The sequence below is a fragment of the Myotis myotis genome, unplaced genomic scaffold (assembly GCF_014108235.1).
Source record: "Myotis myotis isolate mMyoMyo1 unplaced genomic scaffold, mMyoMyo1.p scaffold_m19_p_11, whole genome shotgun sequence".
In the NCBI taxonomy this organism is placed as follows: domain Eukaryota; kingdom Metazoa; phylum Chordata; class Mammalia; order Chiroptera; family Vespertilionidae; genus Myotis; species Myotis myotis.
Genome location: NW_023416315.1, coordinates 1,261,772 through 1,283,982, shown reverse-complemented (window position 1 = coordinate 1,283,982; position 22,211 = coordinate 1,261,772). Strand labels below are relative to the sequence as shown.

Genomic DNA, 22,211 nt, shown 5'->3' with positions numbered 1-22,211 from the left:
CAGCTGCTCCTCGGTTCTGAGAATCCTACTCAGTAAAGACGTCTTTTAAATTGTGAAGGAAAATAAACCCAAACCCTACAACTTGCAAGGACAGAAAGAGGGAGTCCCCGATTTCCTCCTGTGGTTCTGAGAAGGGGGCCCAGCAGGGCGAGCTGAGCGGTCACAGGAAAGCAAGTGGCCGCTGCACGCACCACACTCTCCGCTGACGTGCTTCCGACGCCAGAACAACGCTCAGAGCCCGAGGACACAGGAGAAGACCGCACGCCGCCTCGGGCTGTAAACATGACCCCAGGCAGCAGCGGGACGAGAACAGTTAACCAGGAGTCATCTCCCCGAGGCAGCTGTGACCGGCGGTGGGGCGAGGCGCGGCCTGCAGTTAGCACGGGAGTCTGGGGAGATGCTCATTCCAGCAGCCGGAGAAGGAGCCAGACACGCGGGGCGTGGCGCTGGGCCTGGTGCCGTTGGTTAACATGTGAATCCTTGGAGAGCGGAGGGGCCGGGGCCCAGCTGGGCCAGATCCGGAGGCGACGCGCCTGCAGTGGGCGAGGAGGCGCACCCGGTGGGCAGCGTGACGGGCGAGCTGGAGGCGGCCAGAATGCTCGCCAGCGTCAATCGCTGTGAGTAAAAGCCAGGCTGCAGCGGGCACAGCCAGGGAGCCAGTCTGCACCCCGACGCCCACCCTGGGGGTGCTGAGAAAGTGATGGGTTCAGGGCAGGCCACCCCAAGGCCTCCTGGTCCCCCAGGGCGTGCGATAGCTCTTCCTGCCCCAGGGGCTCTCAGACACCAAGAGCGTGTGCGCTCTGTTAAGGGCACTGAGCCTGTGCACGCAGAACAGCGCCGGAGACGGCTGCTGTGTCACACTGGCCCCGAGCGCCGCTCCGCACCGACTCACAAAGGGCAGCGAGTGCGTCGTCACACCGGACGCTGTGAGTGGCGCCCTGGTGGCACAGCAGGTTCTACGGATCAGAATCAGAAAAAGGTCCCGCCTTTGACCCAATCGCGTCACTGCTGGGTTCATCCCAATGAAGTCATTCCAGGGCCAACAGCGGCCCCACCCACGCGTGTTCACCACGATGTTACTGGGGTCCCCCGCCCTGTCCTCTTCCTTCAGTGAAGCACAGACACCGCTGTTTGCAGGGCCGCAGTCGGTGAGCTTCTGGGGCAGGGGCCACGCACCCGATTCACCTTTGCACCTGCAGTGAAGTCAGTACCAAGCGCCTCCTCTTATAACAGCAGTATGTCAGCCCACACGTGTGCCCACATGCCAGCCCACATGCGTGCACACACACACGCAGACACCACACACAGACTCTGCCCCGAAAATCAGCAAAGAGACCAAACATTCAACAGAACAGCCACAGAGCCCGTTGGGTTAGGTCGCCCCCAGTCCTGCTCAGACACAAGGCACTCAGCATGCTGTCCGGTCCCTCCTCCACGCTCCTCTGACGCCTCACAGCCACTGCAGTCAGCACCCTTCTATCCCACTCATGGGAGCCCCCGTTTTCCTGCGGCGTCTGCGGCGTCTTTGTCCCGGGAGCAGCCCGGCCACAGAGCTTACAGTCGTGGGGGGAGAGGGGGCGGGCGGCCCCAGGACCTGAAACTCAGTTGGAACGTGTCCCCCTGAGCAGCAGGCCAGGAGGACATGGGTCCAAAGAGAGCGGGGACTCCGCTTTGTAGTTCTGTCTTTATCTCTCCACTCGGTTCTGGCGTGTTGGGACTGTGGAGTCATTTGCCAGATACATGCCTTGCATGTATGTTTTTCCAAATATGTGGGCTGGCTGCTTTGCACCAGCTCAACACCGTTGTGTGATGAACAGCGGCTCTTAATTTTGGAAAGATTTGACATGAGGCCATATAGGAACCAGCCTTTCTTGGTGAGAAGGATCTTCATATGACTCACACACATGCACAGACACACATGTGCACACACAGAGACACACATGAACACATGCACATACATGTGCACACACATGCACAGATCTTAGGCACACATAGACACACACCATGCAGTTCTGTCCAGCTCACCATGTGTGGTTAAATTGTGATCTTATCCTCTTCTTTGAAATACACAGGAGGGAAAACACACACTCTAATTCTTAGCCGTGTGTCTCACATATTCCCCATGAACTTGCTTCTAATAATCTGAGTTCTCAGCATTTGTCTTAAAAATGTTACATACGTTTTCATTTTCTTCCCAAACCAGCCACCTGGGTTTCCTGGTGGAAGTAAAGCTGTGGATAACCGCCACCCAGCGGCAGCGAGGCTGAGGGACCATCCATCCTTGTCACCGGTGCCCTCCTGGGGGTGCTGTTCCCCTTGGAGAGTCGGAGCCAGGCCCGCAGGCCCCGTGGGTCCCCTCTACGTGCAGGAGCGGGGGGCGCCCGCGTGCAGACCTGGGACCTCTGATCACCCACGTCCACAGGGCAGCCCGGACGGAGGGGTCAGGTGGGACGGGCCTGGGACCTCACCTCTGCACGCACCCATCACCAGAGAGACCGGGAACCTCGAAGGTCAGCCTGACACCCCTGTTCACATCTTCGGGGGTGAGCAAAGTCGCATTTGCTTAGTGATCATTTATTTATGTTCCAGGCTTTCTTGGCCCCAGATGTTTGCTGCTCTGAGGAAGCAACTCTGGCAGCTGCGAGGGAGCGGCGATTCCCCTCCGTCGGGGGAAGAGCTGTTTAACGCTGCGGGTCAGGGCGTCGGAGCAAGGGCAGAGGCCGGCCTCCACGGTGGTCACCAGCCCCGACCGCCCTAGTCCCCTCAGCCACGTCTGCCTGAGCATTTACTGTCACGGAAGGCGCTGTTGTTGATGTCCCGTAACCTGTGAGCTGCCGGCGTGTAATTGTGTTTTGTGGGGGCGCTCTGTGTGGGGGCGCTCTGTGTGAGAGCGGCATGGACAGCGGCGGCGAATTAGTCACCAGTCCCACTCAATCCCTGCAGAGCGCTCTGTTCTCATAGAAACTGTCTTCACTTTTCAAGCAAAAATTGTACCAAGAATTCCAAACTGTTTACCCGTTCAAGGTGAGCGGGCTGGAAGCCAAAGCTCCGTGGTTGGGCACCGACCTGGGAACCAGGAGGTCACGGTTCCATTCGGGTCGGGGCAGAGGCCTGGGTGTGGGCTCCGTCCCCGTGGGGGCCTGCAGGAAGCAGCCGATCAGTGACTCTCATCATGGATGTTCCTCTCTCTCCCTCTCCCTTCCTCTCTGAAATCAATAAAAATATATTTAAAAAACAACAAGGAGCCCTGACCGGTTTGGCTCAGTGGATAGAGCATCGGCCTGCGGACTGAAGGGTCCCAGGTTCAATTCCGGTCAAGGGCTTGTACCTTGGTTGCGGGCACATCCCCAGTGGGGGGTGTGCAGGAGGCGGCTGATCGATGTTTCTCTCTCATCGATGTTTCTAACTCTCTATCCCTCTCCCTTCCTCTCTGTAAAAAATCAATAAAATATATTTAAAATAAACAATAAGGACAACACCAGAGAACTCCTACCTCCTACTGGGCAGCTCCCGGCGGCCCGGGGCCTGGAGGTCACAGAGATGTGCACCTGCTGTGTGGACACCTGGCCCCTCCCGCATCCACACCTTTCACGCCAGGAAATACGAGGGAACTCTGGGTGGCGGGGCGCACAGAGGTGTACCCCGCTGATGTGCACCCCGCGGTGGACGCACACACCACCTACCGTTTTTGCAGATGGGGCAGCACTGGTCAGGCTCGTACACGGGGTCCACGCACTCGGTCTGGGGACACGCGGACACGGAGCACAGCACCTCCCCACTGGCCTCGCAGCGGCAGCGCTCGCACGGGGACACCTGCAACACAAGCCACAGTCAGGGCGTCCGTCCTTCCCGCACGCACCTGTCTCCCCCCGCCACAGGCCTGTGTCTCTGCCCCCCCCCACCCCCCCACATGCACCTACCCTCTCCCCCCGCCCCCCACCCCCCGTACCCTCCTGTTCCCCCACCCCCACCCTCCACACATGCCTGTGTCTCTGCCCCTCGTCCCCCCTACCCCCACACGCCTGCCTCTCCCCCCGCCCCTCCCCACACGCCTGCCCTCTCCCCCCGCCCCTCCCCACACGCCTGCCCTCTCCCGCAGACGCTGGGAAGACAGCCCGTGTCCTAGGCACGTGGTTTTCAGGGGGCACAGGCCCGGGGTTGGGGGACCCCGGGTCTCTCCCCTCTCAGCTCCCAGCAGTCAGCCCATCAGACTCTGGCGGACACACTGTGGTTTGGGCAAACATCGCACAAAGGCTGCGGCCCACGGAGCTCCTGCCACTCAGCATGCGGACAGGACAAGCCCCTTCCCCCGGCCCCTGTGCCCCCACCCAGCCCACAGCACCCCGGCGAGCGCCCGAGGAAGACAGTGGGGGGGGGGGCACCGAGGCGGGAGGGAAACTGAGTCAGGAGCTGCCTGAGCAGTCCCCCCCCCCCCCCCCCGGAGCCTGCGGGCTCCCAACTCCCACTGAGGGGCGTGTGCTCACTGCCCGGAGGCTGAGCCCGAGGGCGGCTCCTGGCGTCCAGTGCATGGGCCCTGCCCGCTCCGAGGCCTCCGTGGGACCCTGCCCTTCTCTGTGCAGCGCAGCCTCAGCCCCACTCCCGTCTGGGTCCCTCCCTCAGCCTCAGGGCTGTGCCTGGAAGGGCGGCTGGGCGGGCACAGCGGGCGGGAGGCACCTTTCCTAGGGGCCACTGCACCCCACCTGTCCATCTGTCCGCCCACCCAGGATGCAGGAGAACCGGCCCGTGGGGACCGGCCCCCAGAAGCAGAGCTGCCACGGGCTGTGGGTGAGGCCGCGGAGACGGCTGTTTGCTGGGGGCCGGGCTGACTGGGGTTCCAGGCCCGGGGCGCCGCCGCACCCGGTGGGAGAAGCGCACACAGCGGCCTCCCCCGCGGTCCCCAGGCGGATGGGGATGCTGACTCCGACCTCAGAGGGCCTGGCTCTGTGGGAGCAGAGGTTGTGTTGCCGGGGGCCATCCCCAGGAGGCCCATGTTTGCACTCAGGGAGGTAAATGAACATTAAACTCCCTCCCGGGCAGTCCCGCCGGCCAGGCCTGTGCCCTGTAGGGAGCCCCGCGGCACGGCTGACACCCAGGCCTCAGGTGCAGGTTGGAGGCCTGAGGCCCCCAGGGGAGCCCAGAGTGAAATCGCGGAGGACGAAGGCTCCCCCCGAATGGGGCCTGACCCTGAAGACAGCGGCGGCTGCATCTGAGGGCCGTGTCCACATTCACCCCCACGCGAGGCGAGCCCCGGGACCCCAGCTGAGAAACCAGTTTCCAGAGGCACCAGGCCCAGCCCTTCACCCGCCCAGCGCGGGCCTGGCAGCCGGCGTCATGTCACCGTTTGGTCACCAGAGGGCGAACGTGCCCTTTGCAGCTGGAGCCCGTCTCCCCGCAGGTGCCAGCGCCCAGAGCAGGTGCAGCAGGAAGTCCCAGGACCCCTTCTGGTCACACCTGGGCTCTGATCACCTGGACGGTGGCCTGGGGGCCGGGAGGCGCCGGGGATGGGTCCGCTCTGCTCCCTCCAGAGCGAAAAAACACCCACAGGCTGGAACGGCCAGGAGTCCACCGGGCAGGTCGGGGCGGCCGCCGAACCGGGTCTGCGCAGCCCTCTGGCCACTCAGGTACCATCTCAGGTCTGTCCCGGCCCCACTGCCCGCCCCTCCCTCGCCCGGGAGCCTGGAGGGTGTATGCAGGTCACGCTTCCTTTCAACAGGCGCCTCAGACTGCATCTCCCAGCCCGGCTCAGGTTCCTGACCTCAAACTGTCTCATCAAACCAGCCCGCGGCATCTCCAAGCTCCATCTCCAAACCCAGCGGGTCCGCAGGGACAGGAGACACTGCGCCTGCCTCCCCACCCCGCAGCCTCCCTCCCCACCCCGCGGCCTCCCTCCCTACCCCACGGCCTGCCTTCCCCCTCCTCCCCCCAACCCCGCCGCCTGCCTCCCCACCCCGTGGCCTGCGTCCTGGGCTCCCAGTGCTGTGTCATCCTCCTCCCTCACCTGGGCTAGCACAGGCCCGGACCCTGTGCCCCTCAATCCCCTCCTCCACGGAGGGCTGACTCCCAAGCAGCCGCCCCCCAGCCTGGCACCAGCAGCGCCTGCTCTCTTGCAAGACTTTCCTGTGGTTCTCTTTGTCTTTTCATCCTGTCAGCGAACGGATTTGCACACAAAGGGACTTAATTAAGAACTGTCCCAGAAGCTGTCAGCTCCCAGGCCCAGGAAGGGGACAAGTCCCCCAGCACTGGCAGAGGCGCAGGTAGCTGTCAGGCCCACGGCTCTCTCCGCAAGACCCCCCCAATAACTCACGAGGCCTCCTGTGACTAATCTCGGGCAGGGGCTCACTGAGGAGGGGTGAGCAGGGGTGAGGCAAGCGTGCTGGCCAACAGCTGTGAAGGGCATGAGGAGGGCTCCCCAGGGCGGGGCTCCAGGCCTGGTCAGTTCCTGTGGACACAGGTGCTGAGGGAGCAGCCAGACCACGGGCAGCCAAGCGCTCGGCCTGCTGCCGCCGAGTCCGTGGTTGGAGCCCAGCCCCCAATGGCAAGGCATTTACAGGTGGGGCCTAGGGGAGAGCATCAGAGACAATCAGAGGCAGGTGAGGCCATGAGGGTGGGCCTCCGGCTGGGATCGCGCCCTCGTAGGAAGAGGAAGCGGCTGCAGATCTCTCTGCTTTCTCTCCACCATGGGGAGACCCAGACACAAGGGAAGGGGTCCTCTCAGAACCCCACCGGCCGGCACCTTGATCCCCGCAGAGGCGAAGGTAAATGTCTGTGGTTTGGGCCTCTCCTCTGGCTGTTAGGGCAGCTTGCGCTGACTGAGACGCCACCTGCACCCGTATTTTTGCCGTAGAATCAGATGTGTGCCCTCCGCCCCCACCCTGGCCTGAGGCACACAGAGTAGGACAGAGGGGAGGAGTTTGGGGAGTACCCAGGGGCCACAGGCAGCACTCAGCCGGGCTCAGCTCCACCTGGACACTGGCCCCAAGCAGGAAGGGGCGTCTTCTCCCCTCCCCCTCCCCCTGGGAAGCCGGGCCATGGTGAGGTCTTGGCGGAGTTACTTTAATAGATGCTGTTCTCACTCATAGATCCCTAAGCTAATTCCCCAACAGAAGGGATGCGATGTCAACAGGGCACACTTATCTGGAGGAGACTGGGGGGCAGGTGGGGGTTTGGGGGAGACAAACTCCACATGTTAAACAAGTGGGAAGATCTAAACCCGTTTGTTTTAGATTTAGAATAAAGGGTCATTAGAGATAAGCAATACTTGGGAGAAAGAAAAGGGCTTGGTTTTCACCGAAAAGGTAAATAACCAAAATTAAATGTCTTCCAAAGAGTAGGCTTTTAAACGAGGGGTGTGAGGGTGGCCTACGAGGCTGGGATCTCTCGGGGGGTCACAAAGTCAAGTTCTTTCAGGGACTCAGCAAATACGATGGGACAGTGAACTCGGTGCTGTAATAGAGAGCAGTGGGGACTGCGGCAAAACAGAAACAAACAGGACATGGCATCTGATATGCACACCTCTTCCTAACACACACACACACACACACACACACACAGACACACACACACACAGACACACACAGACACAGTCACACACAGACACAGACACAGACACACACACACACAGACACACACAGAGACACGCACAGACACACACAGACACACACAGAGACACACACAGACACAGACACAGACACACACAGACACAGACACACACACACAGACACAGACACACAGAGACACGCACAGACACACACAAACAGACACACAGACACGCACAGACACACACACATGTGCACGCACACACATGTGCGCGCACACACATGCGCGCGCACACACACGGAGAACAGCCGCTCCTCCTCTGGGCATCCTCCATCTGAGATGGCAGCAACAGCTCAGGCAGGGCGTGGGGAAGACAGTCAAAGGCGTGAGTCCATCTCCTTTGCCCAAAGCTGGCCGGGCTCCGGGGTTCGGGCTGAGATGGCCCAGCGATAGAGCGGCTTCCTGGGCGCCGTCTGGACACCATCTGAGGCCGGAGCTGGGTGTCTCCCTTCAGGGCGCCTCAGCTGCCAATTGCCTGGCGGATGCTGGACCAGGGCCCGAGCCGGCGGCGGGCATCGCTGGCTCACACCGTCACCCCGCACTGCTGGTTGGTGCGGAGACCCTCCCCGAGCACCCTGAAATCACAACAGGACGCCCCCGCGACATCTCCAGGCCCTGATGGTCCTCCCACCACAAGGCTCCCTCCCAGGAAAGGGCCCGGCCAGCTCCGCCTGCACAGGACACACCGGCGCCTGGTCTCCGAGAGATGACCACTGAGTTGTGTCGCCCCCGCCCCCGAGGAGCAAGATGAGCTGCTTCCTTGGCTTCCTGGGGGCATAGGGAGCCGGGGGGGGGGGGGGGTGACGGGGCTCTGCTGGGAGGTGACCTGCGCTGAGAGGTTCGCATCAGAGCACAGTTCATCCCTGGGGCTCAGCAGCCTCTGCTCCTCGCAGGCCCCGGGGGAGGGCAGTGCTTGTCAGAATCACTTCCCTTCCAACCTTCCCGCCTGACACGTCTGCGCGCGTGACAGCCTGGCTGACCTCCCAGCCGGGCCAGCGAAGGTGCTCAGGGCGGCCTGTCCACTGGCCAGGCTCCCGTGTTCCCAGGACGCAACTGCCCACAAGGCAGGACTGTGACCAGGGGCACAGCGATGGCTCCTGACACCGTCACGGAAACGAACGAGGGCGAGTTGTGACTTGCTTGACACTACTGTGCGTGTGTTCTGGTCCAAGCCTCCTCAGACAAAAATACTGAGCTGCCCTGACCAAGAGAACCGAGGTTTGAAAGTAAAACACCTAATCGAGGAGCTGTCAAGCCGGCAAAGGAGTGCAAACAAGCGCGGCAGCCCCGGCGGGAGAAAGATGCCCGCAGGCCTCTCTGGTGGCCTGCGCCGCACTGTTCACTGCGGAGCTGCCCAGGGAGCGAGGGCGGGAGAAGCAGCCAGGAGCCCTCCTTGCCGGTAGCTCTGCATTTTCTCACAGGAGGCGTGGGAGCCATCGCTCATGGCCGACCAGAACTTGGGGGCATCTGTGACCAGCGGCCCCGGACAACAGGAGGGGCCTTTGAGAATGTTCACCGGTTTCATGATTTTTGCCTAAAGCTGAGCTGGCCCCAGTAACAACTTTTTTCCCTAAACATTTAAAAGTTGTTTTTAATGGGATTGCCTGTGTGTTCAAAGATAAATTTCTCACCCGGCCGGTGTGGCTCAGTGGTTGGTTGAATGTCGACCTATGAACCAGGAGGTCATGGTTCGCTTCCCGGTCAGGGCACATGCCTGGGTTACAGGCTCAATTCCCAATGTGGGGCGTGCAGGAGGCAGCCGATCAATGATTCTCTCTCATCATTGATGTTCCTCTCTCTCCCTCTCCCTTCCTCTCTGAAATCAATAAAAATATATTTTTAAAAATGCTTTAAAGATAGTTTTCTCAACTCAAAATTCAGTGCAAAACACACCAACCCTCGCAAAGCTCAGAAACATTGGGTCCACCTCCAGTTAGGCGTCACCACCATGAAGACCCCCCAGATTTAGTCTCGTCGGGTGTCAACGCCAGCCCTCCTCGCTGATGCGGGGTCTGCTCTGCATCCTGCATGATTTCACCAGCACATCTGGCTCCTACCCACCAGATGTCAGTAACCTCCCCCACCCCAGCCCCAGTTATGACCAACAGGCAGGTCTGCACAGACTGCCCACCGCCCGCTGCCGGCGACCGTGGCCCCGTGGAGAAGCAGTTCTGTGGCTCACTGACCAACAGCGTTCGTCCCATTCCTCCCTGACTCCGTGACTCTGCTTCTGAGACCTGCTCCTTCCCAATCTCAGCCTTCAGGCTGCACTTTGAGTCGTGTCAGTAAAGGACTTTTGGTTATGCTCCCTATTTTTGTGAAAATATCATTGTTCAGCTCTAACTGGTTTGGCTCAGTGGATAGAGCGTCGCCTACAGACCGAAGGGTCCCAGGTTCGATTCCAGTCAAGGGCATGTGCCTTGGTGGCGGGCACATCCCCAGTAGGGGGTGCGCAGGAGGCAGCTGATTGATATTTCTCTCTCATCGATGTTTCTAACTCTCTATCCCTCTCCCTTCCTCTCTGTAAAAAAATCAATAAAATATATTTTAAAAAAAGAAAACGAAAATATCATTGTCCAGACTCGTTCCTGAAAGAGCTTTGCTGGGTATTTAAATCGGATTGACTCGTATTTCCTCTTTGTTCTTTAAGGGTGTTCTCCCGCTGCTTGGGCGCTTCTCCTGTTGACAAGATGTCAGCTGACCGCCTACTTACTGTGATTGTGCAGGTAAAGTCTTTTCTCTCTTTTTGTTCTTAGAATCTTTCCTGCCTTTGATGCTGTGCAGCCTCACGGTGATACGGGAGGTGTGCGTGTATGTTTATGTATCTTCCTTTAGATTCACTGGGATTCCTGATTTAGAAAACAGTGGTCTTTCACCCAAGCTGGTGTGGTTCAGTGGATAGAGCGTCAGCCCGCAGACTGAAGGGTCCCAGGTTCGATTCCAGTCGAGGGCATGTACCTCGGTTACAGGCTCAATCCCCGGCCCTGGTCACGGCACGTGCAGGAGGCAGCCAATCGATATGTTTCTTGCTCATCGGTGTTTCTCTATCTCTACTCCTCCCTTCCACTCTCTCTAAAAATCAATTTTTAAAAATATCCTCGGGTGAGGATTAACAAAACAAAAAAACGAAAGAAAGAAAATAGTGGCGTTTCAGTGAGAAAGTCTGGGACGGCTCTCTCCACTTCTCCCGTGTCCAGAACTCTAAGCTGATGTGCATTCGGTCCTGTCTCTCTGTCCTCCAAATATGGAAGCATCTCGCACGCTCCGCCTCTGTCTGTGTTTCACTCGGGGCCACTCCAATCCCTGCTGGGTCACTACATTATCTACAATCTTTCCCTAACTCACCATCCCGCCCTCCAGTGAGCATTCACCCAATTATTACGTCGTTCATTTATACGAGCTCTGCTTCTTTTCCAAAGTTGACGCGGGTGTCGGGTGCGCTGGTGTCGTTCACCGCGCTTCCTGCCCCGGCGCGGATTCTCTGTGCGGATTAAACGCTCCCTTTACGCCCGCAGCTGGGTCTCCTCTGGCTGCTCAACTCCGCGGGCTCTTGCCGGGGACCCTTTCTTCCTGTATTTCATCCTGACATCACTTTGCCCCCAACACTGAGTGTGGGGTTCTTCCCGGCCTTGGTGGAGACTGCATCGCTGCCGAGGGCGTCTGCCTGTCAGACACCAGCCTGGAACCCCTTTACGCAAATGGATCCCACTTGGTTTTTAGGGACCGCTGGGCAAGCAGGAACTGGGCTCTGCACGTGGCTCAGCCCACTCAGGGCCTGCGCCGGCCCCGCCCCCTGCATCTGCCCCGCCCAGGAGTGCCTCTGCCCCCCTCCTGGCGTAGGCCCCGCCCCCTGCACCGGCCCCGCCCAGGAGTGCCTCTGCCCCCATCCTGGCGCCGGCCCCGCCCCCTGCAGCGGCCCCGCCCAGGAGTGCCTCTGCCCCCATCCTGGCGCCGGCCCCGCCCCCTGCGCCCGCCCCGCCCAGAAATGCCTCTGCCCCCATCCTGGCGTAGGCCCCGCCCCCTGCACCGGCCCCGCCCAGGAGTGCCTCTGCCCCCCTCCTGGCGTAGGCCCCGCCCCCTGCAGCGGCCCCGCCCAGGAGTGCCTCTGCCCCCATTCTGGTGCCGGCCGCGCCCCCTGCGCCCGCCCCGCCCAGAAATGCCTCTGCCCCCCTCCTGGCGTAGGCCCCGCCCCCTGCACCGGCCCCGCCCAGGAGTGCCTCTGCCCCCATCCTGGCGCCGGCCCCGCCCCCTGCGCCCGCCCCGCCCAGGAGTGCCTCTGCCCCCATCCTGGCGCCGGCCCCGCCCCCTGCGCCCGCCCCGCCCAGAAATGCCTCTGCCCCCATCCTGGCGTAGGCCCCGCCCCCTGCACCGGCCCCGCCCAGGAGTGCCTCTGCCCCCCTCCTGGCGTAGGCCCCGCCCCCTGCAGCGGCCCCGCCCAGGAGTGCCTCTGCCCCCATTCTGGTGCCGGCCGCGCCCCCTGCGCCCGCCCCGCCCAGAAATGCCTCTGCCCCCATCCTGGCGTAGGCCCCGCCCCTGCACCGGCCCCGCCCAGGAGTGCCTCTGCCCCCATCCTGGCGCCGGCCCCGCCCCCTGCGCCCGCCCCGCCCAGGAGTGCCTCTGCCCCCATCCTGGCGCCGGCCCCGCCCCCTGCGCCCGCCCCGCCCAGAAATGCCTCTGCCCCCCTCCTGGCGTAGGCCCCGCCCCCTGCACCGGCCCCGCCCAGGAGTGCCTCTGCCCCCCTCCTGGCGTAGGCCCCGCCCCCTGCACCGGCCCCACCCAGGAGTGCCTCTGCCCCCATCCTGGCGCCGGCCCCCCCCCCTGCGCCCGCCCCGCCCAGAACTGCCTCTGCCCCCCTCCTGGCGTAGGCCCCGCCCCCTGCACCGGCCCCACCCAGGAGTGCCTCTGCCCCCATCCTGGCGCCGGCTCCGCCCCCTGCACCGGCCCCGCCCAGGAGTGCCTCTGCCCCCATCCTGGCGTTGGCTCCGCCCCCCGCGTCGGCCCCGCCCCTTCCCCTAGGCTCAGGTGGGAGGTGCTGATCTGCTCTGATGCTGGGGATGGGGCCCTGACTTGTCACCGGCAAGGCTGTGAGGACCCCGCGGGCCCAGGAGCCCCTAGAGGCCCCCAGGCAGCTCCTGCTATGAGGCTGACTGCTCCCTGCACCCTGACTCCACCTCGGGGAGGCATTCCTCTCACTGTGGCCGTTTGAGCGGTGCTTTTCAGAAGAAGAATTGTACAGGATTTCCGGGATTTCGCGAGTTCTGCACACGGCGGCTTTGCCGGCTCTCCATCCCCCGTGTTCCCAGGCCAGGAGTCGTCACATCCTGTCTATGGCAGCAGCATTTCAGTCGTGAGAGCAACTGTGCAGAGGGGGCCGCCAGCCAACGCTCCCTCCCGGGCCTGTCCAGGGCTGGGCCGACAGGAGCCACAGGACGGGCAGACGCCTGACATCATCCTCCCTGCAGCTCCGCGAGGCACGCAGTGTCCTGGCTGCACCCCAGTGCCCGACAGAAATAGAATGCCAAGCGCGTCCCCTGGCAGCTGGTCAGCTTGGAGCAGAGGAGCAGCGAGAAGGGTTCCAGCGGCCTGGTCGGCCCCGGGCCTTCCTCCAGCCACAGCCACGATTCGAGACAGACTCCTGCCCTCGCCCCAGAAGCCGCCAGGATGCCTCTGTCACTAACAAGCACCCACAGCAACCATGGAGCCTGCCCACGTGGCTTCACCGGTCCCCGAAGAGCCCTTCGTGGTGCCCCCTGCACACCTCCCACACCTAGGTCACTGCCCGGTTACCGGGGACCCCGTGGTTTGTCACTGCACCTCCAGTCTCCCGACCAGTGCCTGGCAAATAAATATTCAAAAACTAGTTTGAATAAATAAGTGCAAGAATGACATTTTTAATTGGAATTTATGAGATTTGGAGATAGTCCCTGAGAGGTAAATATCACAGGAAAACAGCCCCCTGCAGCCACTCCCTGGTGATGGCGCCTCCGCTGGCGGGCTGTCTAGAGCCCAGACGGCGCTGGAGGCAGTCGCCTCCCGTAAGATGCACAGGGCCCCGACGGCAGGCGTGTCTCCCCTGCTTGGTCAGAGCTGTGGAGATCTGATGGCTTCCGTCTCTCAGCTCCTTCTTATCTTGTGAGAGGTCAGCAGGACACTCTCCAGCTTTAACCATAGAAACACGGAGGCTCTGACAACTGCCCCAGGCTCAGGCTGCCCTGGAACCAGGCTCCCGCCCACCCTGTCTTCCCGGGGCTCGTGCCCTGTTCTTGAAGCTCTAGATTCTAGGAGCTGACACTCCACCCAGACTGCAGGCCGGGCCTGACCGCTGGGCCCCCGTGCCCGAGCCTCCCGAGCCAGCTGGCTGCAGGACTCTGAATAAGGCATCGGCTTCCTAAGGTGAAATGTCTCTACTTGTGCAGGGAGAGGCGTTGCAAAGCCAGGTGGCTGAAGGACACAGGTAAGCCACGCCCAGTGGGGATGTGGTCAGCAAATGCCCTTCGAAAGGGGCGGCGTGGCACAGCTTGGGCAGATGGCTGCCAGCTGGGCACCGTCCCGTCTGCACCGCTGGGCAGTCCGGGTGTGTACGTGAGCCCCTCATTTGTGAAATATCTGCACTCGTCAAACAAACGTCTTATGTGCCAGGAGCCAAGAGAGCACGTTCTGGAGCTGGAGGTGCCCCTCGGGCCACAGTCTGCCCCTCCCCCCCATGGGCCTGCTCCTCGCCAAGGTCTCGGCTGCCTCTGGCGACCTAGTGTTCCGTCCACTGCCCACTGAGCCCTTCCCCTTGCCCGCAGGCCGCTCCTGAAACCCAGTGCTTCTGTCCCCATTCCGAGTCAAGATTCCCTTCTTTGAGGGGCACAGGTATTTATTGCGTCCTGGGTGGCTGGAGTCAAATATGACACAACCCACATAAATAAACACTTCACCAAACCGATCCAGCACTTACTAGACACACTGCACTCAAGTGCCCCAAGCCTGCCTGTGCTCTCCCTTCCCCAGGGACCAGAAATTCCCTTGGCCACACCCAGCAGGCCACTTGGTCCCGTGTGGTCATGTGGTCATGGAGCTGAGGAGGTGGAGTTCCACCACTGGCTAGCTGGTTGACCTTGATCCAATTACTTAATGGATATGAGCCTTAGCTTTCTCTCCTTTACAATAAAGAAAATACCAACTCATCAGTCTGTCATGTATGTCACCGCCACAATGTGTCAAGCATACAGGTGCTGAGTAAATGCTGGCTCCTTCCTCCCGTCATGACAGATCAAACTTCCGCGGTGTTTATCCCACCGTATTGGCCAATCGGATGTCTCGTGGTGCAGACCACGTGCAGGCATTCGAGTTGTTTCCCCACCGAGTGAGGGACACAGCCGTGTGGACGCCCCAGTTTTTGTTTCCTGGTTCTTGTTGAAGTGGCCTCAGACAGGAGGCAGGAGCTGAGAGTCCGGAGTTTACAGAATCTTACTCAGAACCCAAGCAAACGCAGAGGCGGCAAAGGCACAAACATCAGACCACTTAGCGAAAGGCACATGCCCTTTACGCGGCGTGATTCATCTGATGCAGCAAAGGTCAATAATAACTATTGTTTTATGTTAATAATATCAGCCAGTGGAATATCAAATCCATTTGGAAATATGAAGAATCGCATCTTCCTCTTTGCAGGCGCTTTGTCACAATTGCAATAGCAATCTACTTAGATGGAGCTTTTGATCCCAAATTTCACGTAAGATATCTTTTCATTAACAAACTTCAAGATGCGATGTGGCAGCAGGGTTAGTGGCCGTCAGACGCTGACGCCAGAGCGGGGGGTGTGTGTGACTCAGTGGTCCCCAGGCATGTCCCCTGCTGCCACTCTCGCCGTTATCTCCCCGTCGCCAGTCCTCAAGCTGTGAAAGACAGCCCTGTGAGCAGCACTTATTAATAATTCATTGGCCCTTTTTCTCCAAAGACGTGTACACTCGCCGATCAGAGCTCCTGATCAGCTAGGATACCCAGTGTGGACACAGTGAACGGGTCCCATCCCACCCACAGCAAAGCGACGGGGAGCCGTGTCCTGCGCGGCCTTATCTCGGGAGCTGACTAGGTCCCACCAGCTCCCATAGGACACTGAGCCCAGCGTGCAGACCCGTTTCTATGGTCACCTCCCCCAGGGGCCGGGATGCCCACGGGGGGAACAATCCTTTTGTTGTTCAAAATGGAATTATGTCTTATCAATGAACTTCCAGTTTGATTTGCTGCCAGCCTGCTTGGTAGTCATCCGGGTGAATTAAAACTGCTCGGTAGAGCCTGTCACGGTTGCCTGTGAGTTACAAGGACACAAACACAGTGACCTGGGTCACGCACCCTGAAGTGCTGCTAAGGACGGCTCGGGCAGAATCGGAGGGCTCCCGGGGCTGCCGAGGTACGGTTCCAGGCCGGCGCTTTACTCCCCTCCCTCCCTGCCTCCTTTAAAACACTCCCAGTCGGGCTCACCATCACCCTCCCCGAGCGATTCACCCTCCGGAGCGCGCTGCTCTTATCCACTCCGCTTGCGCCTATGAGGTCAACGAGGGCCAGGGACTCTGCCTCCCCTCCCAGATCCAGATGCTGCAGTTCTACCACCTCCACCTCCGAGCGGGACTGGATATAGGCACCTTTAAGGCAGCGGTTCTCAACCTGTGGGTCGCGATCCCTTTGGGGATCAAAGGACCCTTTCAGAGGGGTCGCCTAAGACCATTGGAAAACACCTATATAATTACATATTGTTTTGATGATTAATCACTATGCTTTAATTATGTTCAATTTGTAACAATGAAAATACATCCTGCATATCAGATATTTACATGACGATTCATAACAGTAGCAACATTACAGTGATGAAGTAGCAACGAGAATAATGTTATGGTTGGGGGTCACCACAGCATGAGGAGCTGTATTAAAGGGTCGCGGCATCAGGAAGGTTGAGAACCACAGCTTTAAGGTAAGGAAGTTAAAATGAGGTCATAGGAATTGGCCCCAACCCAGCATGGCCAGTGTCCTTATAAGCAAAGGAGACGAGGACACAGCACGTGCAGAGGGATGCCCGCTGAGGACAGGGAGGAAACGCTGCCTGCTGGCCAAGGAGAGGCCTGGGAGGAGCCCACCCTCCCACAGCTGAGCTCGGCCTCCCAGCCTGCAGGGCTGTGCACCAGGCCTTGCCCGAGCTCCAGCCACTGGCTGTGGTACTTGGTCAGGGCAGCCCTCGCCCAGGCACACGCCCGGGGAGGCAGGCGGCGCGTGGACATACCACTCGCTCCTAAACAACGTGACCCAACGGGCAGGCCTCCCTGTCAGAGCTGGGCGCCTGCAGGTACGGGTGAGCACGGGGCCTGGTCTGATGGGAGAGGCAGCAGGGAAACCCTCCGTGCGGCTGGGTTCTGAGCTGGACAAACAAGCGAAGCCGCGCACGTCCTGGACGAATGATACCCCCTCAGTGCCGTCAGTACCTAGTGGGGTTTGGTTGGTACAGGAGTGAGGTCAGCCAGGCTGTGAGGGATGGGTCCCCCTGGGGTGAGGGACATGGAGAGGTGGGGCAGGCGGGTCTGAAGTACAGGGAACCCTGGGCAGAGGGCAGCCAGCGGACATGCGCCCCAGAAGGAGAAGCACCGAAGGCAGGGCTATGGCACTTCCCAGGCACAGGTTCTATGGCTCCTCCCGAAGACCACAGCCCCCCCACCACAGCCTCCTCCGGGGAGAAGCAGAGAACAGGCGGCCCGCGCCTCAGTGCCTCCGGGGAAACAGGCCCAGGGCAGCCTCCCCTTCCCCTCCTTCCCTCTACTCGAAGGAACCGGTGCTCACAGCCTGGCCAGATTGTACCCCCATCGGCGGTCCAGGCAGGACCTGTGCTCCTCTCTGTTTCCCATACGCCCTGGGCCGTGCGCCCCGCAGGCTACGAGTTCTTGCTCTGAGCCCAGGATCCCCAGAGCAGGCGTGCGAGCAGTGGTTGTGTCCTGGCACTTGGCACCATGACAAGTCTCCATTGTCGCAAACCAGGGACCCCGTGGGCTCTGGGCTCACCCTTGACTCTTCCGCAGACATCCTTCCGACACCCCTCTCCCGGCGCGAAGGGAAACCAAAATACAGCCACCAGCTGACGGACACAAAGCCCACTGAGCTAGCGAAACGCGTGGAGATGTTCCGACGCTAACAGGAAGGAGCAGGCAGGGTCTATCCCGCAATGCAGTCAGCACGCAGTGTGCGTCTGCAGGGCAGGCACAGAGCTAAGGGCGCGAGCAGCTCCCCAACATTCCTGCTGGGACAGCTCACGGCTGACAGCGATTGGACGGAAGTTACAATGAAGAGTCAGTCCTGGCTGGTGTGGCTCAGTGGCTGAGCACTGACCTACGAACTAGGAAGTCATGGTTTGATTCCCAGTCAGGGCACATGCCTGGGTTGCAGGCTTGATCCCCACTGGGGGGCGTGCAGGAGCAGCCGATCCATGATTCTCATCATTGATATTTCTCTCTCCCTCTCTCCTCTCTTCCTCTCTCTCTCTTCCTCTCTCTCCTCTCTCTCTCTCTCTCTGCTCCTTCCTCTCTCTCCTCTCTCTCTCCTCCTTCCTCTCTGAGATAAAAATGAAGAACGAAGAGTCAGTTGGAGAGGAGAGATGCAGTTCATGCTCTAAAAATAGGGTATTGGGCCTTTCATTTTCCCCAAGACGGTCCTCTTTCCAAAGTCCCCTTTGCTGCCCCATCTCCCACCTGTGGAGTGTGACACACATTCCACTCAGTGGCCCACTTTGAACGCAGGAGTCAAATAGGAGCCCCTCCCGGACCCAGAGGCAGGCTGGCGGCATCCACCGCTTGGCAGGGAATCACCGCACAGGAGTTTGAAGTCTCCTCTACCTGGGATTTCAGGGGAACAGACATCCGCTCCGTGATGCGTTGGGCATTTTAGATCAAACTGCTAATAACCCCTCCGCCTACACCTCCTGGGACACATTTAAGAAGTGACCATGGAACTCCATACAGTGCAACAATCCACGTTAATAATTCAAAACTAACCACGTGTCTTTGCTCTTATGACTCTTAGATTTTCTTATGAACGGAAACCTCAAGAGAATTGTTTCATTGGGTCCCTCCCTGACTACAGCCCTGTCCCAGGCCAACAGGAAGTCCCTCCTCTGGGCCTCGCCAGCGCCCATGGCCACCTCTGCCCTCAATGCCGCACCCAACCACCCAGGTGTCTGCCCGGCTCCCCAGGACTCGGGGAGCACTGTGAGGGCAGGGCCCTGCTGACTCAGGGGTGTGGCCCGGCCCGGACCGTGGGAGTTTCTCACCAAAGTTTTCTTTGTTTCTCCAAGGGCTGAAACCAAGGACTGTGAGGACAGACAGGTTTAGCATCGACTCCCAGGAGGCGTTGGGCAGCCTGGCCCCTTATGTCACAGGTAAGAATAAAGGCACCGCGAGGGGCCTGGGCTGGGGTCCCTGTCGTACGCTGGTTGTTGCAAAGCCAGAATGGAACCTTGTGGTTCCTGACCCCGAACCCCAGCGTTCTTTCTACACTTCCTCCTTTAATACAGACCTATACCCCCTGCTTCCTGTTTGCACAGCATCAGCATCAGGGGTTCAATCCTAAAACTCCTCACAAGCAGGCCCACCCTGGGCGCACCCCAAATCTGCATTTCTCGGTGGCTGTGGCCTGGGGGACCAGCAGGATCCTCCCCACCTGCTCTTCCCGCCCAGCTTTAGGGGCTCTAGGTCCCAGGATGTCTTTCGCCGCCAGGAAATCTCTGGCCTTCCCAGTCCATGGGCTGAGGCCAGGCAGGCCTGGCTTGCGCCTGCGCTGGGGGGTTGGGATGGGTGAACTGCCTGCAGGTGTCTCCCAGGCCCCCTGGCGGGGAGGCAGGGCTTTCACTCTGGGCCAGGAGGTCACTCGGGGCCAGCCCATGCGTGTTGGGCAGCATCTCCATCTCCTCCCTGGACTTTGGGACCCAGGGAACGGGGGTAGCTGCATGCGCAGCGGAGCAGAACCGCTGAGCGGGACACAGGAGTTTACTTCTGAAGAGGGTGCTGCCTTTATCACGTTACTTAACAATCCTGTGGCTCACTGTCCTCTTCTCCACGCCTGGGGATGGGAGCCGTAACCTACTTGGCAGCATGGCATGAGGTTGAGCTACGTGAACCCGAGTTTGAAAACCAGCCCGGAGCCTGGTGTGCACAGGCACTCAGAGGGGCTGCGGCTCACACTGGCACGTTCTCACCTAAAAGAGAAGGTTTTTCCCCCTGCACTGGCATCTGGGTTTTTGCTGACCACTGTGTCCAGGCGGCCAAGGAGCAGGCGTTTTCTTTCCATTTTTAGAATATTTTCAGGAGGGCCCAACACATACCAGGGGAACGGCTGATTTAGATGAATACTCGCCCTTAACTGGCTATTAGCGTAAGAATACACCCCAATGGCCCGCACTGTCATGAGAATCGCCGTGTGTGTAAGCTGGCGGAGCAGGTCCAAGGCCCGGAGTTTACAGGAGCAGCCAGAGCCAAGTTCGCCTTAGAGGCGCCTCCAGTGGAGGTGGGCCGCGCCCTCCGAGCCTGGCCTCCCTCCCAAGAAGCCGGGTCCCGGGAAGGCCAAGGGGCGAATGCCAAGTGCCAGCCGCTATGGGAGAGGTGGCCTTAGGGGCGCCCGGCGATGCCCAGCTCTGGGGAGCGGAGGGCGCCTCTTGTCCCCAGCGGGGCTCCCCGCGCTCCGAGCCGGCTCCCCCCGCAGCTCGCCTCTTACCGCGAACTCCTCCAGGGTCTGGTAGGTGCGGCCCCGGAATTCGCAGTAGTTCTTCCGCTCCTTGCACTGCGGGCAGCACTGGCTGGTGTCAACGTGGACGCAGCGCGGGTGCAGGCGCGGGCACTCGGGCTGCGCGCACAGCGGGCCCTCCTCGGTGCACAGGCAGGGGCAGGCCGACGGGCCGGGCGCGAACTGCTCCCCGATGGCGTACACGAAGCCGCTCTCGTCCACGCAGCCCTTCCCGCGGTAGTCCGGGTACGCGTACTCGTCGGGCGGCTCCGTCGCGGGCGCGGGGTCGGGGCCGGCTGCGTCCCGGGCGGCGGCAGCAGAAGGGGGCTCCTCGCGCGGGGTGTCCCCGCGGGGCCGAACCTGCAGGTCCCCGGCCTTGGCCCCCGCGCCCTGGGCGGCCCAGGCCTGCTTCTGCCGGCCCCACGCCTCCCGGCCGGCCAGCCCGCGGCCGCCCTTGCTCTTCCAGTCTCGGCCGCCGCCGCCCTCGTCCCTCGCCGGGCGCCCCAGCTCGCTCACCCGCCCCGGGCCCTCCCGCGAGGCGTGCTCGCGCTTCTCCGGGCCGGGCCGCTCCCGCTCGGGCGCCTGGGCCAGCTGCTCGGGCGGGATGCTCGGGCTGCACAGGGCCACCACCAGGCAGCAGGTGACCAGGAGGGAGCCGGGCAGCGCGCCGCCGGCCATCGCCGCCGAGCGGGGCATCCCCTACCGCGTCCCGGCGGGCGGGCGGGCGGGGAGCGTGGCCGCGGGGCGAGGCGCATTCACAGCCCCGGGGCGCGCCGCGGGCCCGGAGCCGCCGTCCCTGTGGTCCCTGCGGAGAGAACAGCAGCTCAGCCGAGCCCGCGCCCGGCCCGCCGCCCCGCCGCCCGGCCCGCAGCTCCCGCAGCGCTAGGGGCGCGAGCAGGACCGTGCGGGCGGGGGCCCCGCGTCCGAGCCCGGCGGCTCCTGAGGCCTCACGACGCGGAGACGGACATGGAAGCGAAGTTCCAGACAAACCCCGCGGCGTTTCTCCTAGAATCGTGAGGAGCAGGCGGCTGGTGGGGCGGCGGGAAGCCGCCAGCCGGGCCCCGTCCCCCACCCCCACCGGCAGGTCCTGGATGGAGCCCGGGGCGCCCCTCCCCAGGTCCCGGCCACAGTCCCAGAGGGTCCCAGTGGGGAATTCCCTGGCAGAGTCGGGGACCAGACCGCGCTGGCAGCTAAGCAGGACCCCCCCACCCCACCCCCCGGGCATTTCCAACAACTTTTTAAAATGTGTGTGTGTGGGGGGGGGCGGGGGCAGACCCCCTTCCCGCCCTCCTCCCAGGCCAGTGCCCAGGAGGCTGTGGACTCCCCCGCGGCAGGGTGGGGGACTCCGAAGCTTGGCCCCCCACTGGCCACAGCACCCAGCAGGCTGCCAGCAACTTGGGGGGCGGGGAGAGAACCCCGCGTGGGCCGCGGCGCTCTGTCTTCTGATGGCTTTGCACCCCGGAGGGGGTCATGGCGGAGGAGCCCGGGTGCCAGGGGTCGGGTGCCAGGGGTCGGGTCCCGCGAAAGCGCGCGGTGGGGGAGCTGGGGGTGGAGGGCGCAGGCGGGGCGAGTCCCCCTCACCACCCCGTCCCTAAAGCCTTTCTAGATCCCAAAGTTCCTGCCGCCCAAAGGGGCTGAGAGAACCCTAGACGCCGCAGGGTGCGGGCACCCCAGCCACCCTCCCCTTCCAACCCTACCCCCACTCGGCGATCCGGGGACCCCACCCCTGGCCGGCTCTCTGGGGCTCCGGTCAAGCGCGCCATCTGCTCACTCAGCCCGGCTGGGGCCCCTCAGCTGGCGCAAGGCGCCGGTATGTACAAACTCGGGAAGGAGGCGTTCCTCCCTCCCGAGCTGCAGGGAGGCCTTCGGTGCCCAGG

The 22,211-nt window shown here is 61.6% G+C and overlaps 1 protein-coding gene across 1 annotated transcript in view; it reads right to left on the bottom strand.

Annotated features, from left to right (window-relative positions):
- The window catches only part of VWC2 (von Willebrand factor C domain containing 2), a 33,551-nt gene that overhangs the window by 10,737 nt on the left and 603 nt on the right, over nucleotides 1–22,211 (bottom strand). Inside the window, exons 2-3 of the mRNA XM_036327207.1 lie at nucleotides 20,326–21,139; nucleotides 3,684–3,813 (exon numbers count right to left, since the gene is read on the bottom strand). Of these exons, the coding sequence (XP_036183100.1) occupies nucleotides 3,684–3,813; nucleotides 20,326–21,030 (835 nt within the window). The 5' untranslated portion in view covers nucleotides 21,031–21,139. The remainder of the gene's footprint in view (nucleotides 1–3,683; nucleotides 3,814–20,325; nucleotides 21,140–22,211) is intronic.